General features: G+C 37.7%; 1 protein-coding gene across 3 annotated transcripts in view; it reads left to right on the plus strand.

The window, feature by feature from the left end:
* Positions 1 to 20,022, plus strand: part of sdk1a (sidekick cell adhesion molecule 1a) — a 903,166-nt gene extending 883,144 nt beyond the window's left edge. For all 3 annotated transcript variants that reach the window (XM_072559294.1, XM_072559292.1, XM_072559293.1), the window contains 3 exons: positions 3,414 to 3,534; positions 9,768 to 9,897; positions 11,476 to 20,022. In XM_072559294.1, the coding sequence (XP_072415395.1) occupies positions 3,414 to 3,534; positions 9,768 to 9,897; positions 11,476 to 11,754 (530 nt within the window). In that variant the 3' untranslated portion in view covers positions 11,755 to 20,022. The remainder of the gene's footprint in view (positions 1 to 3,413; positions 3,535 to 9,767; positions 9,898 to 11,475) is intronic.
* Positions 20,023 to 20,683: the final 661 nt, after the last annotated feature.

Genomic DNA, 20,683 nt, shown 5'->3' on the forward strand with positions numbered 1-20,683 from the left:
CACAACTCTTTGTTATTCAACTGAATATAAAGGTAATGCAAAACTTGACAATCAGTGTCTGTTTACAATGTCATAGTCTGGTGGACATTAATCATCCTCATCTTGGTATATTAACATCTATTTCTAATCTCCCCTTTTAGTCCTCATAAGTAACATTGTAACCCAACTCTGCAATTGCCTGTTTAAATCCATTGAGTTTCGTTTCCATCACATTCAATGCGTCAAGATTATTCTACACAAAAGTCATAAATGTGATTGATACAAACAGAAGTGTGAGTTCTCAGGAATGTTGGCAGTTGATCACTCTGTCCTCACTGGTGCATTGCCCTTCCACAGTTCCACTCCTGTGCTAATGGAATTAATACATCTACTTTCCAGTGTGCAGAGTGAATCCTAACAAGCTCTTGCACTCTATCCTTAGCTCCTTGATATTCCTCACATTGACTGTCCCTTAGGGGCATTATCTGAAAGTATAATAACTCCTTCTGTGGTTACTGTAGATACCCTTGTGTCCTTACGGAGATGGAGGAATCACTTTTACAACTTTCTAGTCCTCTGGCATCTCCCCCTTTTCCAGGGACAACACAAACTTGCAAATATCGTGAACCACAAAGAGGAAAGAAATAAACTTCAGGAAGACATAGAGAGGCCTTTGGAATGAGTGGGCATGTGGGATGAGACTTAATGTAAAGAAGCATGAATCAATACATTTTAGTAGCAAGAACAAGGGGAGGCAATACAAAAGACAAGATATAAGTGTAAATGGGATGCAGGCGGAGGATTCTTAGGTACAGGCAAAAATCATTGATGTCAAAACAGGCTGAGAAAGGGATTAATAAGGCATACAGAATTCAGGGTTTTATAAATTGTGGCATGGACTACAAAAGCAATGAAGTTATGGTGAATCTTTATTAAATACTAGTCTAGCCTCAACTGGAATGTTATGTCCAATTGTGATCACCATCCTTCAAGGAGGATTGAAAAACTTTAAAGAGAATGCAGGAATTATTTATGAGAATGATTCCAGTAATGGGACATCTCCGTTACATGAATAGATTTGAAAAGCTGAGATTGCTCTGAGATTTCTGTTTCTGTTTACTCAAGTGATACCAGGAATGCGGAATTTTAGATACAAAGAAAGATTAGAGCAATTGGGCTCATTCGCTTTGAAGCAGAGAAGATTAAGAGATTACCTTATTGAGGTGTTCAAAATTCTGAACAATTTTAACAGAGTAAAGAAGGATATTATGTTTCTACAACTTGCTATGTCAGTAACTAGGGTCACAATTTCAAGATTGTCAGCAAGAGACGTAGGAGTGAGATGAGAAGAAACTTCTTTACTCAGAAAGTTATTAGGGTTTGAAATGCACTGCCTGGGAGAGTGATGGAGGCAGATTCCACATAGGGTTACAAAAGGGAGCTGGATATATATTGGGAAGTGATGAGTTTCGAGGGCTATGGAAATAGGACTGGAAAATGGGACTGGTTGGGTAGCTTTTTCTGGAGCCGGTACAGACACCTTCTGTACTGTAAAATTCTATGATTCTATGAATAGAAGATTGAGGAACTTGAAGGAGGTTTTCAAAAATCACAAGAGGTCTAGAGTGAGAAGCTCAGGAGAAACTTTCCTTTGGCAGAAAGGAAACCAAGGATGCTGACTTAGGGTGAGTAACAAAAAAAGGAAAGTGCCTTGAAGAGAATACTTTTTTTTCATGCGGTGGTCAAAATCTGGATGGACTGCCTGGGAGTCTGACTGAGAAAGATTCAATCAAAGTTCTCAAAGGAGATCTTATTATCTGAATAGAAAAATAATGCAGGCCTGTAGGGAAATGGTGGGAGACTGGGACTCGGTGACTTGTTCTTGAAGACAGTCAGTACAAATGTGATAAGGTCTCTTCCTGTGCTGTAACATTCTGTGACTCTATGATTGTGACATCAACAACCAATTTTACTTCTCTGTCACTGTCTGTGATGCTCTTCGTCACTCCTGTGAAATTGCAGTGGAGCAGTACCAAAGACATTATGTTCACCTCTGGCAAAAAGTATTTACTGAGGCTGAACTCAGTGAGTTTGAAATTCAGTATCCCAATTCATCCTCAAAATTGTCAGCTTCTTCTATAACAGTGAGATCTATTTCTATCCTTTGCAGATTCAAGCTGAAACCCAAAAAGCCACTCCAGGCTTAATATCTTCCCAGCTTCCTCACCTACATTCCAAGCTGTACCTTATATAAACTGCAACTCAACCAGATTTCTACTTGTCATATCTTGTTCTTGCTAAGTCCTTTATCTAAACAGTCATTTCATGGCTTCCAGACTCTAAGAACATTGTACTCAAAGGCTATGTCCTTGTTTTCAAATCTCCCCATAATCTTTCTCATATTTGTCTAATTTTTACCAACTCATCCCAGCTTTCACATTTTGTGCTTATTGTATGTCCTCCTCCCTCCAGTCCAGTATTTCTCACCTTCTACGCCCTTGCCCCTTAACAAGCTTTATAGTATCGTTTTCCTCCTTCAAAAGTCTCCCATTTGACTTCACCTTCACCTACATCCCAGAACTTGTCTCCTTGTATCCTCAAACAATGATAAATTTTGCTTCATTTATGATTTCTGTTGTAAATAATTTATTTGTTAGATTTCCAAGTTTTATTCCATGTACATCATATACATTAGTGTGTTAAATGATTATTTGGATAGAGATGGTATGCAGGGATATGGGAAAAAGGTAAGAGGTTGGAACTGGATAATAGAATAGCTGGAGGCACCATGGGCCAAATGGCCTCCTTCTGCACCTTAACAATTCTGGTATTCTATGATGTGCACTGCTCAGAAAATCTGCTGCAGTTATGAAAAATGTTTCAAAATAAAGAGAAGAAAGGCAGTTATGTTGAGTTTTTTTCCCTTCAGTGGGTACTAGAAGTTTACAAATATGCCATTATTAAGCAAATAGCAAATAAACTTTGATTGGCCTCAGTTTGTGGTTACTTAGAATAATTGGACTTTGTGGCTTTGAATGCAATATATAAACAGCTCCTTTTAACTGCAGAAAGTATATTGCACAATCTATATAATGGCCTTGTCATACGACAACATTTTATTTGATTCACTATTGACAACTCCCATAATAAGTAGTTATTTTACAAATCTTCACATCAATGCCCCTTTCCATTGTCATTGTATCCTTTAAACTAAAAGCACTGAAGCTTGTTCTGCAACTCTTAATTTTTGCTTGAACCCGGTTTTATTTCCTATGTTTTATTTGGACAAAGCCATAAGTTTAAACTTACACTGTAGTAGAAGTAGGACTAGGTTTTCTCTCCATTAATTATAGATGGGCCATAAATCAAGTTTTTTGTGTTATTTAGCAACAGAAAGCACTTTCTTTATTTACTGTAGCTATTTTGTGCTTTAGGTAAAAGTAGTACAAATGTGGAAGAAACTCTCACCTTAGATAATGGAGGATTTACTTCACTGGAACTGAACAGCAGACATTTAACTGTCAAGAGCAATTTCTGTAAGAAGAATGGCAGCAAGTAAGTATTGTCACCAGACTACAGCTGAGTTTTGTTTGTGTTTAACTTACTGTTATTGCAGTTTCTACAGTTTCATGCTTTAGAAGATGCAGGACAGGGGTTCTCTGAATAAAAACTGAATATGTTCGAAATACTCAGAGGAGGTGTTGCCACACCTATGTAGGGAGGAACTTAATCATTGAGGCATAGGTTCCAACAGCGACAGGAGGAAATGGACACCATTTCTGGTTGGGTGTTTGGAGCTGGCATACTCAGAATTTCATGGTAATTTTAAAGGTTGGGGATGGCCACACAGCACATGATAGATCATGTGACTAGACTGGGCAGCCTGGAAGTGGCCAAACCCATTAACAGGTGGAGCTCTGGTTGAATTCTGAAAGAACCACAGAACAAGCCACATGGGAGGAAGCCAGTCAGCTGCGGGGTGGGGGTAGGGGTGGGGGTGGGGGTGGTGGCAGGAGTAACAAATTTGGAAGGTTTGCGTCCTTCCTTGTAGATCAAAACCTTCTTTTACCACCCATCATTCACATCCTCATAATTCTCTGTCATTTCTTGAGATCCAACTCCTCACTCACTCATCAATAACGTGTTCAGACTCCCTGCTTATCACTCACCCCCTGCCACACCCACACCCCTCATTCCCCTACACAGTCACTTACTTTGGATCAGAATGTTATGTTTAGCCAGTCAAATGGCAAGAATTTCTGGTTTACCACTAACTTAATATTGAAGATGTGTTGATTTGGAAATGGCGATGTTCAACTGGGGTGTACAAAGTTAAAAGTCGCACAACACCAGGTTATAGTCCAACAGGTTTATTTGGAGGCACTAGCTTTAAGAGTGCTGCTCCTTCATCGGGTGGTTGTATGAAGGAGCAGCGCTCCTAAAGCTGGTGTTCCAAATAAACCTGTTGGACTATAACCTGGTGTTGTGTGGTTTTTAACTTTGAGGATGTGAAGTTGTGATTGAATGAGTAATCATAGCATGCAAACAAAGGGAAAGATGATGTAGCCACTGAACACCATGAGTCTCAAAATGCTACCACATTACTACCTTAAACTCAACCTGCCATCAGGAAGCCAAGATTCTGACTCTTATGTCTCATAGCCTGCTATGATTTTCATTCCCAGTGGCTCCATTATATTGTTCCCAGATGTTTTAGATCAGTAGATTTTCATTATTTTTCAGTGTCCTAACATTTAATTTGACTTCAGGTAAAAACTGCCCAAAGCATTGAAACACCTTTTAAACAAAATCAAAATAGTGAATAAACTACAAACATGAAAGAAAAGCAATAGGTGTAGGAAATACTGATGAGGTCAGGCAGCAGTTCTGGCTAAAGGTCACTGACGTGAAGCATGAAGTTATCTTTTCTCCTGATGCTGCCTGATCATTTTTGTTTTAATGATTTGCAGATGTTTGTGTCACTTGTAAAACCAGCATTTGCTGCCCAACCTAACTGCTGCAGTCCCTGTGATGCCAGGACATCTGTAGTGCTGTTAGGAAGGAAGTGAGGGGATTTCAACCCAGCATCAGTGAGAAATAGTGATACATTGCCACATTAAATGCTATTTAACTTGGAGGCAATATTCCTATGCATTTGCTTCCCTTGTCCTACTAGTTGGTTGAGGTAAAATATTTGAGGGATGCTGTTGAAGACTTAGCAAGTTGCTGGAATATATAGACGATGCACTTTGCAGACATATGCCAGTGATGGAGGGACTGAATGTTTAAGGTGCCCCATGGGTTGCCAAGCAAATAGCCTGCTTTGCCCTAGATGATATCACTGTTTTTGAATGTTGTTAGGGTGGTGGGAGGTGATGCTGTAGTGGTATTGTCACTGGTAATTCAGAGAACCAGGTGATGTTCTGGCAGACTGGGTTCAAATCCCACTGCAGCAGAAGGTGGATTTTGAATTTTAAGAAAAGAAATTAGAAGTCTCATGATCAATTGTTATAAAAATGCATCTGGTTCTTTAGGGAAGGAAATCTGCCACCCTTACCTGTTCTGGCCTGTATGTGACTCACATCAATGTGGTTGATTTTTAGCTGCCTTCTGAAATGGCCAACAAGCCACCCACATGTAACAAACCACTAAAAAGTCTCAAAGGAATGACACTGGACAGGTGACCAAGGCATTGAAAATGACATTGGCAAACTTGGCCCTCCTAACAACTGATGTCTGGGGCTAGTGCCAACATTGGAAGAGGCATCACACAGATTAATCAGACGACAGGCTAACATACTCATGCTCACAAAATTGTACCATACACCAGATATCACCATCCCCACATACGTCCTGTCCAACAGCAGGTGGTGCACAGCCGATTCTAGATCCCATGAAGCCTCATGGCATCAGGTCAAATCTGGGCAAGGCAAGCTCCCACAGATTGGCATTTTTGGCTCCCCCGTCAGCTGATGAATCAAGTCTCCTCCATGTTGAACACCACTTAGAGAAAGCACCGAAGTTAGCAAGAGACAGAATGTACTCTGGGTGGGGGACTTCTATTCCGTCACCAAGAGCGGCTCAGCAGCACCATTACTGACCAAAGTGATGGAGTCATAAACAGCAGCAAAATCATAATCAAACACAATCTGTAACTTCATGGCTCAGCATATCCTCCACTCACCTAGTTCAAGGAAAAGTGCAGAAGGACAAGCCAGGAGCAATGCAAAGAGAAGCTACAGCCAAACAACAACAAAAAAGAAGCAATAGACACAGCTAAGTAATTCCACATCCAAAGGATTAGGCCTTCGCTCTGAGAGCCATCACATTCAGTTGTCGATGGTGATGGACAATTAAACACTCACTAGAGGAAGGTTTTCTTCTTTTTAATCGTCGTCTTCATTTTCTTTGTCTTCAATAATGGGATAGCCCAACACGTGTACAAAAGGCAAGGCTGAAGTATTTGCAACAGTCTTCAGCCAGAAGCTCCAAGTGGCTGATCCATCGCTACCACCTCGTGTGGAGATTTCCAGCATCATAGTCTTCAGCCAATTCAATTCATTCCACATGAGGCACTAGATACTGCAAAGATGATTGGTCCTATCAACACTGCAATGGTCCTGAAGACTTATATTCTAAAATTTGCCATGCCCATGCCAAGCTGTTCCGGTACCACTGCAACACCAGCATGTATGTTACGATATGGAAAATTAACTTGGTATTTCCTGCACACAAAAAGCAGGACAATTCCAACCTGGCTAGCTTCCATCGGTTTGCTCTCAATTATCAGTAAAATGATGGAAGGAGTCATCAAAGTGCTATCAAGGTGCATTTGCTAAACAATAAACTGCTCACTGACACTCAGTTTGGGGTCTGCCGACACCATTCAGCTCCTGACCTCCTTATAGCCTTGGTTCAGACATGGACAAAAGAGCTGAATTGCTGATGTAGGGTAAAAGTGATCTCCCTTGACATCAACCTTATATTTGACCAAGTGCAGCATCAAGGAAAACTAGCAAAATCGGAGCCACTGGGAATCTGAGGAGAGACTCTTCATTGGTTGGAGTCATATCTAGCACCAAAGGACTTGTTGGAGGTCAGTCTTCTCAACTCCAGGATATCTTAGCAGATGTTCCCCATAGTAGTTTCCCAGGCCCAACCATTTTCAGCTGTTTGAACAATGACTTTTACTCCATTATAAGGTCAGAATTGGGGATGTTTGCTGACAATTGCACAATTGCATTATTTGGGACTCTTCAATTACTGAAGTAGTCGAATCCAAATGCAGCAAGACTTAGACAATATCTAAACTTGAGTTGACAAGCAATTTGACAAAGGAAAGCCAGCGGACATGATCTATTTAGATTTCCAGAAGGCCTTTGACAAGGAGCTGGATAGGAGGCTGCTAAATAAGATAAGAGCCCATAGTGTTAGGGGCAAGGTACTGGCATGAATAGAAGATTGGCTGACTGGCAGAAGACAGAGAGTAGGAATAAAGGGGTGGTGTTCAGGATAGCAGCCAGTGACTAGTGGAGTTACACAGGGATCTGTGTTGGGACCACAACTATTCACGTTATACATTAATGATCTGGACAAACTGAAGGCACTGTTGCTAAATTTGCAGATGACACAAAGACAGTTGGAGGGGAATAAGAATATTGAGAAAACAGGGAGCCTGCACATGGAATTGACCAGGCTAGGAAAGTGGGCAAAGAAAGGGCAGATGGAATACAATGTGGGAAAGTGTGAGGTCATGCACTTTGGGAGGAAGAATAGAGGCATGGACTAATTTCTAAACGGGGAAAGGCTTTGGAAATCTAAAGTACAAGGAAACTGGCGTACTAGTTCAGGATTGTCTTAAGGTTAACATGCAAGTTCATCTGGCAGGAAGTCAAGTACAGTGTTAGCAATCATTTCAAGAGGGCTAGAACACAACAACAGAAATGTACTGCTATAAAGGCAGCAGATTCCTGGAAATACTCCACCTGTAAGTTCCTTTCCAAGCCACTCATTATCCTGATTTGGAAATATATTGCCATTACTTTTGTGTCACTTTTTCTAAATTCTGGGACTTGCTCCCTGAAAACACTGTAGGTGTGCCTTTAGCAAATGAACTGCACTGATTCAAGACAGATCGCCAGCATCTTCTCGAGAGCAGGTCGGGAGAGGCGATAAATGCTGGCCCGGCTAGTGAAGCCCACGTTCTCTAAAAGAATTTTAAAAAGGTGCTGCTATCATCCAGGCAAGTGGAAAGTATTCCATCACACTCCTGACTGATGCCTTGTATTTGGAAAGTTTTTGACGAAACAAGAGGGGAGTAACTTGCCAAAGAATTGTCAGCTCCGTCCTCTTTACCAGAGTATCTATGTTTCTCTTCCAGTTGAGCTTCTTGTTGACATGAACCCGCCCTAATACAAATGACCCAAGCCAGGCTGTTAATTTTGGTAAAGCTGTTGAGTGTCAAGGGGAGGTGATTACATTCTTCATGGCAGCCTGACACTTGTGTGGTGCGAATGTTACTTGCCACATCAGCGCATATATGAATGTTGTCAGGTGATGCAGCATATGCAATTGGATTGCTTTGTTACCTAGGGTGTTGGAAATAGGACTGAACACTATTCGCTCATCAGCAAATCATCATTATTGATCTTATGATAGAGGGAAGGTTATTATTGAGACAACTAAAGATTGAAGGACCTAAGACATTGTCCTGAGGAATTCCAACAGCAATATCCTGGGTTGAGATGATTGACTTCTGACAACTAAAACTTTTTTTTTGTGCCAACTATGATTCCAAACAATGGAAATTTTCTCCCATTTCTATTGACTTCAATTTTATTGAGGCATATCTATGCCACATTCATTGATGTCAAATTCAGTCATCCTATTTCATCCCTGCAATTAGCTCATGTTTGAATGCTTAAATATAGCCTTCAACCAAGTGTCCCCAGCAGAACCCAAGGTGAACAATGATATTTGGTGAGATTGTTGGTGAGTAAATGCTGCTTGATTTGCACAGTCAATGATACCTTCCAACACTTTGCAGCTGATGGAGAGTAAACTTATTAAGCAATAATTGTAGTTGAGTTTGCCCCACTTTTTATGAAGAGAATATTACTAAACTAATTTCTATTTTGTAGTGTAGGTGACATAGCTATACAGGAACAACTTACTCTGGAGCACAAAAGTCTTCAGCACTGTGGACAGGATATTGTTGGGGCTTCTAGTCGCTGTGCTCAGCTACTGCATGATATCACTTGGATCAAGGAATTTCTGTTTGTATTTTGAAATTATTTTAAAGCTTAGTTTGACAACACAGTGAATCTTTTCTCCAACCAAAAAGAAATGTTTTAAAACATCGGCAATATTATTTATACAGGTCGTTCTGTTATAACTCACATTTCGTCAACACAAATTCGCTGCAAAGTGTTTGAGGAATTGGGGATGCTGTTTCTACAGCACAAGCCTTTAAAGTGTGTGTTAGCTGTAACGCAATTACAGCACCAACACTTTAAGCGCTGTTTCTAAAGCGCGGTTTTTCTGTAAAATGGGTTGCACATGAACGCAACCATCATGTTATAGAAGAACAGACTGTATATCATTCTGCAATAGCAAATTAAACCACACTTATCTATAGTCACCACCTAGCGTAAATATTAGCAAAAGGTTTAGCACTGTATCTGAAATGGTATTTTAATGTGACATGATTATTACATAAAATACATTTCAAAAGTGTTGATTGTAGGAGATGTTGATATTTATAATTTTTTTTTCCACTGTGTTGCAAGGTTTCCACCGAGGCCCAGTCCAGGAGGGTTACGCTATTCTGATGAGGATTTATGTAATAACTACAATGGAATTGTGCTAACAGAGAGCACGACTCTGACAGAGAAACCCACTGAAATATCAGAGTCAGAGGTAATATTCATTCCTCCATTTAGTTTTCTGTTTCCTGAGAAAAGCATACCACAGCCCAACAGTGAAGGAACATAATCACAATGTAGGCTTTTATTTCTGCCCTCAAATACACAGTGCTATCTGCATGCTTATACTTTGAGTGCTGCAACTTGCAAGTTTTATAAGGAGAAACAGAATCATTATCAGTCCAGCTTTTGTACAAGTACCCACAAGATTGCTGAAAATAGACTGAATAATTTATCCAACCACCTCCATCTTATTATTGAAATTTAGTAATATATGGGCAAAATTGGCTTTGCGAATCTAGGCAGGGACAGCATTTTGGAGTGGGAATGTTATCACTGAAGTTTTAAACACGTTCCTGACTGCTCAACTGTTCAATATATTCTGAACTCGGATACAAAACAAAAAGATTCCAAGTACATTCCCCAGTTTATGCTGAGTCAACTAATCTCAGCCTCAGCAGTAGTCAGGATATTCCAACTGCCTTGTCCTTACCCAAGTTCAGGTGTGAAAATCATCCAGGATCTCTGGACATATATAGACAACAAATGCATGGAAGTGTGTTGGAAGCATGTTCAATTGAGGCATTTAAGTGGTCATTGGATGATGATTTGGATAAAAGTAATGTTCAAGGTTATGGAGGAATCATCCAAAGGAGATTAACACTGGGTAATGGTGCATACTTAATGAGCCAGTGTAGGCAAGATAGGCAGAATCAACTCCTTCTGCACTGTAACACTTCAGTGATTGTATGAAATGAGGAAGGCGTTCCCTGTGTTATTTTTATTCACACATGGAATGTGGGCCTCACTGACTGGGCCAGCATTTATTGCCCATCCCTAGTTGCTCTTGTGAAAGTGGTGGTGAGTTTCTTGAACCACTTCAGAATTCAACCCCCACCACACTTCTCCTTCTGTTTGTCTCTCTACCTCAACTTACTCCTTTAAGACATTCTGCAAAACTCTCATTTTTCACCATGTTTTTGTTCAACTGCTATATATATCTCCTAATAAGACTTGCAACGATGTTTCATTTTGAAATGCTCCTGTTAAGTATTTTACAATGTTTTGTTACATTAAAGATGCCAAATAAATTCAAGTCATTTTTATTGTGCTGATACATTGCAGCTGCTCATTCAGCTGTTCACCAATTGCTTAGACTAGTTAAAATCTGAATCCTCATATGGCATTGTTCAAAAATGTGAGAAAGATTCTGTGGAGTTTCTACTACATGAGAGAAATTCAAGTGAAGGTTATCTGTTAGTTATCCTGGTCACAATACTAAAACATAGCAAGTTATCACAAGCACTGAAAATACTTGAGACGAGCTATGAAATAACATTTGAGTCAAAATACTTGGAACAAGATTAGTGGGAAAATCCAAAAGACGTGACAGGTAGCCTTTGTCTATTTTTGTTCTGATATATTTCGAAAAGGTTGACTGAGTATTAACATTGAGGTAATTAGATCAGATCGCCAGCTCATCCATTGCTGTATGGTATACCTAAGGAATAAAATTAAAGTCACTTACAAACCAGGGACAAAATAAAACTATAATATATTACTCCTTTTACAGGCTACTGACAGTGATTACGAAGGTGAATTGCCAAAAAGCACACACTCATTTGTAAACCACTATATGAGCGATCCAACCTACTTCAACTCATGGAAGAGACAGCCCAAAGGCCTTCCAAGAGCTTCCGCCTACAGTTATGAGGAATGCACAGATGGTGAACAGGAACCATACTATCCGACTGTGATCACAACGCAGAGTACAGGGGGTGCCTACACTCCCACAGGGCAACCTGCTTCAGGAGCACGGACTCCTGTGACTGGGTTTTCTTCCTTTGTGTGACCATTCATTATGAACAAAGTAAGGCAATTTCTGAAATATTGCTTACTCAATGGACCAACGTGCTGGATGAAGTGACACACAATCACAGTGCAGAAGAAGGGTATCTAATGGAAATTGTCATCTTCATAGCTGCCTAAAAAGTGCCTTTTACATGTTAGTAACTTGATGATACTAATACAGCAGTGGTGTTTATAAAATCTGTTTTCCAATCATTTGAATGAGAAATAGAAACAGATTCTATGAACATTTTTCTCTTGTCCTTATTCCAAAGTTAGTACAGAAATGGTAGTATCGCTGCATCATATCCCTTATTTTGTGGAATGATCAAAATTATCATGAAACAAATTATTTTTAAACTTCCAACCAGACATAAGGAATTATGGCTTCTTCTGTCTGAAAGTCAAGTTTCTGACATAACAGCATAAAACTGATGTTTCAGAGGAAGACCCAGATTGAACAGAATCACTTTGTGCTCCAGCAAATTGTGAGGCTGCTCATGTCCCCACTGCACAAAAAGGCATGTTTCAGGCAGCTTATATCATTGCCTTCTAGTTTCATTGCAACTTCAGTGCTGTGAAATTAGCGAACCTACAGTTCCACCACCAACAAAACAACTGAAAGAAATAGAAACATTTTAATTATTTTCTAACTTTTGAAAGCATTCTCTGAATATACTGCTGATTCTTTAGAAAATGTAAACAGTAGGAAGGAGTGTGGGTTAACTTGCTGTTTCAGAATTTATGGAAACCATCACAAAGTAACAGAATAATTACCATCCCACTTCTATTTTTGAACAGTTTGAGAGGTCACAAACTATTGCAGTAAGTTTCTTTTCATGTAGTGAACTGCATTAAGTCTCATAATTGCACTCAGTTCAGTTTGGTTTTAATTCTCAGGATTTATGGAGTGCACTGACTTTCAGGTGCCTGCTCTTTCTCACTTCATCTGCCAGCTTGTCAACACCAACCACTTTTCACCTTAGCGTTTGGAACTAATGACAGAATGTTTTCCAAATTTTCATTTACACACTTTTTCTTCAGAAATGCCTGTTTATCCTACTAGGTGCATTGACATATCACTTCAGTAATTCCAGAACTTAAAAATTACTATTTTCAGCCCACTTCCTGACTGTAGTACTGTATATAGTCGCATATAAAAGACCCCTATTAAGTTGCCCTAGGTTTGTCTCTGCACCTTCAGTTGATACTAGATTTCTCATGGTGCCAGCTGTATCAGCATGTTTGACACTTAGAAAGGAGTCGACAGATGAAGCATGTCCTGAGCTTTCCTTTACACTGAAATCAGATATATCCACTCAAGATCATTCTGGTGCAACTGTAGAAAGCAGTGGGCCCAGACTATTCCTGCTGAAGGTGAACAGATTAAAAGCAGTGACAGGTATAAAAAAACAAAAAAAGGAAGGGATTTTTAAAATTGGATTGTGGCATATGATTTCCTATTTTGAACATGGATTTCTCTTAGAGCTGGCTGGCATTCTTCTTTTGATATCAAACACAATTTACCATATTTTTAACAAATCAAAGACTACATTCTTTTAAAAAGTTACTAACATTTCATTGAATACATTTTATTATATAAAGTGAACTTTTCCAAAATGTGTTGCATTCCTTTTTTTATTTCTAAATTATAATTTTAAAAGAATTTGAGCTGTAAATATTTCTACAAACATTAAATTGTCACCTTAGTAACTAAATAATGTGCTCACCAGACTTCAGGTTTCATTTCTTGTCACCAGACTGAGTTTCTACCTAAAATCAAGGTGCTGAGGCGAGACCACCCCATATTCTTGATCACAAACTTATGTTAACAATAACCATCATTGTATCACTGAAAGTGAAATACTGATAGAATGTATTTTAATATCTAAATAAGAAATGACATTGAAAAACATTTTCAGCAAAAAACATATTGATGGAAACTTGATTTTTTTTTCTGACTGTGAGGTAAAGAATTTTTAATGAAGGTAAAACTTAATGGCATATGGGTGGAATGTTGCCTATGTTCCACGACCATGTTGTTAAATTCACACTAAAGACACTTGAGAATTTGAATCTGGAATTAACCACTAGAATTGTGTATTTATTTGTGGTATTTTATATTTAAATATATCAGGCTAACGTTGTTGGATTTTGAGCTCTGTTAGAGGCAGCCAATGAAGAACATTATGTAATCCAGTGAATAAAGTCACTAAAATTAATTTAATGCAGTTTGCACTAAAATCTTAATTTGAATACAAATAGCAAACCTATTTATTGTAATTTAAGGCATTTTTCTTTTTTGTATTTATCCCAATTTTTATATTTTATGTTCAGTAAATTTGTATACACTATAAATATACAATATATTTTCTACTTATTTCTTAACTATTCAAAGTAATTTGGACAGTTTAACTAAAGATACAAAAATGTTATTTCTATTAAAAAAATGTTTTTGCCAAACTCGGTATAGTTCCCAGTTGGTTTGTGAGCACTGCTCACCCCTTGAAATGAAGGATAGAGTGGGCATATTTTGCCAAGGGAGACTTTGTTCACTAATTGAGAAACTCACTGTGTTTGTGACCTTTCAGAGATTCCACAGTCCAGGTGAGGGAATATTCTCAGCGTGACCTATAGTAAAATTAAAGATTTTCAGTACTGCTGGAGAAACATATTATAGAATTTCCACAAAATTGTGATATTTCCAGTCTTCTCTAGCTGCTTGAAAACAACTCCAAAATCCTATTAATTGTTGCATAAACATTGCAAATGTTGGCCTCAATGTGCGATTTCCAGAAAAATCAAGAGTGTTCAGTGAACATCTTCTAGCTTGTGGTAATGCTACTTGGCACATGGAAACAGGGCAGAATTTGCTTGTTGAATTCAGTTCAGTCTAAGTTGGTTGGTGGATGACTAGAGAGCATTTGTGATTTTGAATAAAATTCTACTGCTTTTAAGAACTGTATATAAAGGTTGGTTAATAGGAAAAAAAAATTCAAATTAAACTGCTGTGGAAGAACATGTGGGATCCAGAGGATACTTAATTAATTTGTACAGAGGAGATTAGCCTCCAATGGTGTCTTTTGGATTTTGGATGATGACAATCAGATTGTCATCCGAGAATCAAAAGAAATACTGCCCAGCACATTTTGAATGCACTCTCAAGCCATATGAATATTGCTTTAATCAGAATGTCTTCATTTGCATTTTTATTTTCTCAATAAGTTTATTTAGTACTTTGTAAAGGACATGACTGGTACATGTTTTGCTAGCAATATATATATGAATGTGTATTTTTTAAGATATTTTTTGTACTGCTGAATTTTTACCCCCTAATGAAATCCTATTGGAGTATGAATCAAGTTGAGACAGATTAAATATTAAGATCTGCCCTCAGCAAAATAGGAGATGCTACATTTCATAGTACGGTGACTTCGGTAGTTCACTTTATATAGTGTAACTCTACTGTGATCAATTCTAAGCAAAAACAATCCTAAGTGTAAATCTAGGTTAAGTTAATTTTCTAGATTTGTTTGCGATAACAATGTAATTAGGGAGAAGAATGCTTTAAATTCTGCCTTTTTCCATTAGTGTAGATAACTCACCTTGTCTCTTTGTAAGGATTATGTTGTAAAGGATGTTTATAGTATGCCAGATATACGCTTTAGTTAAAGGATATCTCGCCAGTCATTATTTGAAAGATATCACTGCATAAGTAGAGTAAATCTTTGTCACTCTGAGCTTAGAAAAAAATTGTTGATTTGTTTATTCATTATGTTTTCCTAAGTTGTACTAATTAGTACTGTTAACCATGTGATTGACAGCTGTAACATTCGGTCACACAGTGATGTGGTCAACGTGTTGCTGTGGTACAGAAAAGGACAAATGCCCCACCTTAAAACTGTTAAGTTTGAAATGAAAGAAACATTGTGTGATATCTATTTTGCATTCTCTAACCTGTTTAGAGTTGATTTTAGAAAATTGGGATTGGATCTGATCAGAATTGATCTGATGTTGGCTATGTTTCAATGAAACAATGACCATTGTTGACGGAAAGTAAATTAATAGTCTAAAACATATAATTGCCAACTGTGGAATTATCCTAAAGTCTACAGGAAATGAAAGTGTCCTCCTGCTGATAACAACACAGTCAAAAAGGGAGTCTCAGGTCCTTTTTAATTTTCTTTAAACATATTTTTTTTAATTGGAGATGAAGATGAACACTGTTTGTCAGGATAGGGTATGACCGGGCAAAGGAAGTAAGGCTGTGATTGGGCATTTGAAATCATGCATTGATGCTTCTGAAAATACATCCAGAGTTGGTATTCCTAATGTGCATGCCAGTTCCCCGTGGTTTAAACAGGAAATTCATTTGACAACGATGAATTCAAGTTATTATAATGTTCTGTATTTTTAAGAGGTTTACTATTGAAAATTGCACAGAGAATCAAACGAATAACTGTGACATGAAGGGAGCCCATGTCTTACACGAATTCAGATACCACATGCTCAGAATTTAGACAAAAGGTGTCAGTGTAAGCTAAGAGAATTTCAGATTCCATCTATCTCATTTGAAAGTTCCAAAAACACCATTGCTAAATGCACAATAGCACTGGAATTATATATGTGCAATTGATTTCTTTTTGAAATTACACTTTATTTTTGTTTGCTACCAGTTTTCCTGTTTTATTACCATTTGATTATTGGTGTATTTTGTCATTTTTAGATAGAAAAGTGAGTGGCCATGATTGATGAATATCAGGGTAAGATGAGTTGAAAGTTATTTCTATTTTTAATATTTTTTAAAAATTTAACTTTTTATATTGGGCCCAGTTATAATTTTGTACAATTGGATCAGCTTTGAGTAGATTGCAATCAAACACATTGAATCTAAATTGAGGTGCCAGTTGACACACAATTGCAGTTCATAATTAAGCTCCCACTCTCCATGATCACTTGTGTATTTACAGTGTCCTAAGCCAACACGCTACATCTTGTGAAATGTTAACCTGATAGAATTGATACAGAAATTTATTCTAATGTGTTAACCTCCATAAACCCAACAATATGTGGATATCTGGTCCCTTTCTATAGTCATTGGTGAACATTATTCAGTTAGAGCAACACAGGTTTAGTTTATGGTAAAAAGTAAATACAGGTTAGGACATCTTTGCACTTTGAGTTTAATATTTGAGATGTCTCTTCAAATTGAATATTTGGCACAGTACTGCATGGAGAGTATTTATTTGGCCTTAAGCAACAGATGCAGCATAAACATATGTGATCAGTAATCTATGGATCACTTTTATTGAGGGAACTTTATGTTTAGCAGTGATTAAATAATGACTAAAGGCAGCCTTTTATATACAAATATCACATTTGTCACTAAAAGGTTATGTTAAAAAAACTGACTTAGCTTGCAGATTTTTAAAAAATACAGCCTCTCAACAAATGTCTTAAATGTTACGGTATTTTCTAGAAGGTTCTTGTCTCCTGATAAAGTGCTGTCCTTTCTGGGATCCTTCTGAATCAAAATATGTTTGCATTTTTCAAGAAAAGTTGTGTTTCAATGTTGAAATGTATTTTGCATCATTGCTTGATAAAGCAGTTAGTTATGCATATTCAGCATTTTTTAAAAATGGATAATTTAATTTAGCATGAAATAACTATTTGAGATGGGAAGCATTATATAGATTAAATTGTGTAAGAAAAATGAAAAAATGGGTTTAATTACGTAAGAGAAAGAAACCTTCATGCCAGTTTATTGAACTTTGAAGGTCTCCACTATATATCACTTCAGTACCATTTAATATTCTTTGTCACCTCTAGTAGGCTTTTGCATCCATGGCCTAACAGTATGGGAGCATAGGGAAATGTGCAGAAATATTCATGCTTTAAGACATTATTAATACAATTAAAAGACAAGTTTGAACAAGTTTGGCTTCAGCAAAGACTTCAAAGTGCTCAAATGTGTGAACTTGTCCATTGATTAGTTTACTGTCTTGTAATCATAATGTGACAACAGATAATCATCAGGATAATTCAGGTGTTATCTCCATCAGTAACCACATCAACAAAGTTAGAATATACACATATAACTCTTTAGTTCCAAGATAATGCTGTATGACAGACAATTGCCAGGGAATTCCTTTTGAACTGATCCCTCTCCACTGCTATAACTAATCTGGGAATGCAGCAAAATCCCCGCTTACACATTGTCAGTGGACGAGTGGGAGCATATCAAAGCAATTAGATGGCAGCACTGGGATAATCAGCAAATTCTACAGCACTGAAATAATAACCACAAACCAAGAGACAAGACACAGAGCAGTGGGTTAGGCAATGACCTTTGCCACTCAGTCTTGACTACAAATCCAGTTTAGGTGGAATGTAAGTTTCCTCTAACTATTACATGTGAATGTCCATTATGAAGTGAGGAAACTACAAATTCCAAGTGGTTGAATTTTAAACTAATTGGTACAATTTAACATACCACTTCATGGATGGCATGCAAAATTGCAGGGGATGAAATAATGTTGAGCCAGCAGGACTCTTTTGAGATCGGGGTTTGAAGCACATTGCCAGGAAGGTATCATGGAAGATTCTGTTTTCTAAACATTGGATCAATCAGATGGACCACAGAATTCTTTCCCAGTTCTCTACATTCCTATGTTCATTAAGTAATGGGAAACTTATGCAGCAAAAGTCTGTGCTTTGCCAGACCTGGGAGCATTTTGATGTTGAATCTTTTCCCCAACGCTAACATCCTTTAACTACAATGAGCACAATTTTTAAAAATGCGAATGCTGGATTCACAATGAAATTCTACTATTTCATGTTTTTACTTTGGGTTAATTTCACATTATTACCATTGATATGGTTTTAGAAAATTCATAAACCTGTGGAGTAAAATCCAAGTCTTATCATCAGGTGAAGCAGTGAGAGGAAGCAGGGGAAAAAGGGACCAAAGAATGTATATGTTATTCAGTCATTTTAATATCATGCGTTCCATTCCTAGTCTTGATTTTTCATTGTAAGTTTATAATAGAAGCTGACTGTGGGTAAATTTAGTGTACTCAAATCATACCTCTACTAGTGACTCCACTGACAGGAGGTTGCAGTGTCAAAAGTTTAACGTGGGCATTTTCCATAATAAATGTAGACATAGAAATTGACAACAAAATAAATGGACAGGAAGTAAGTTTGTAATAGCCTAAAGAAATGTTAAGAGTGATTCTTAATTCACTGTCTCATTGCTCCCACTACTGGAGATATAATTGTAACCATCTGTGATTCTCTGTTGTGTTACATCAGCCAAAGGGCGTAGCATCCCTACCTCTGAACCAGAATCTCTGGATTTGAGTCTCACCCAGAGACTTGATAACCAAGAAAGTTCTGTTCATAACATGGATAAATAGGTTGAGTTGAAATCCTTCCAATATAGGCCAATGGCAGACAATAAGAGAGATTCCTGACAAGCCATGTGATAGAAAGATTGTTACAACCTCTAACATCACTGTTCATAGCTTCAGAATATAACATGCATGTAGAAAAAGTGCATGTTGCCACAGAAACTCAGACTTCCTGAGTGAATTGTAACCACATCAACCAAAATGCTTTCTCAGGACAACCCAAATATGTGAGGACAAAATGTGTAATAGTCGGCTGAACATTTTTCACACTTGATATGGGCATAGCATGAAAAGGTTTACATTCAGTGAAGGTTAACAATGTTCACACTGGAGAGGATTTGAAGATGGTGTTCTTCAGGTACAAGAGAAAACTCCCTGCTGTTATAAAAGGTTGGGTATTCTTAATTATTGCATAATGCAGTGAGATAGGCATCCCTTCACCTACAAACTGTTCATTCTGCTGTATTTTTAGACCAGTTATCATTCCATTTTTGAATGCACTGAAACTGAAAGGTTCCTGAATGGAGTGGAGGAGGAAGAAATGAGTCAACTTTGGAGAGGGTCAATAATGTATGGAACTAGGCAGGATTGTGTAGACACAAGTCAGCTGTGAAACATTTTCCCCAATGAGCCTGCCAGCTTCCAGCCAAATGAAACCCAAGTTCATAATCTTCAACAGTGTGTATCAGGTATTTCAGCTAATCATTTATATTCATGGTATTGTTAATTAAGAACACATTATATTTATCTTCATGCATAACATTTGTACCAGTGAGATCTGCTTCTATGGCACTGCTTTTTTTGTATAACTTAACTTTTACCTACACACTTCCTCCCAATTAAACAAAGTTTTAAATTTAGCATTTTTGTTTATTGTTTCAATAAAAATAATGTAATTTCTTTGGTTTTCTTGCTCCTCTCAAACAGAATCTTCTATCTCAGTGGGACAGATGGGAAATTACTACTGTATTGTTTGTTTTCTACCAAGCAGATGATGATTATAGGAATTAGTTTCTGAAATGAGAAGGGAAGATCACCATCATCCCAGAGAACAGTAGGCCACTCTGTTATTAGGAGGCCACGATAGCTGGTGAGTTTAATTGCACCAAAGTGGCCTTAGTCAGTATTGACCATATGCTGTAGGCTTTGTTTTGCTTCGCAAACCAGCCATCCAGCCAATTGAGTTAACCAACCCAGCTTAGTTTCTCAAACGTATAAACCCTTCATTATTCAGAAAGGTTCTTTTTCCTAATTAATTTACTATTTCTCAATATATCCCATTTATAACCACAAATGTTCCATAAACTGAGAATACTCTGAGATTTGTCTAAACCAGTAGAGCATCTTTTTGAGCTGCGTGTTCAGTCAGATTGTAGTTGAATGTTGTAACAGATAATATTTTAAAGGTATTTTATAAACGTTTCAACACAATTTGCAGAACAAGTTGGTAAGTCCCAAAATTAATCTCCATGATTGTAACTTGGCTACAAGCAACCCTGGCCTCTATTACTGTGTAGATGT

This window comes from Chiloscyllium punctatum, chromosome 40 (genome assembly GCF_047496795.1).
Source record: "Chiloscyllium punctatum isolate Juve2018m chromosome 40, sChiPun1.3, whole genome shotgun sequence".
In the NCBI taxonomy this organism is placed as follows: Eukaryota; Metazoa; Chordata; class Chondrichthyes; order Orectolobiformes; family Hemiscylliidae; genus Chiloscyllium; species Chiloscyllium punctatum.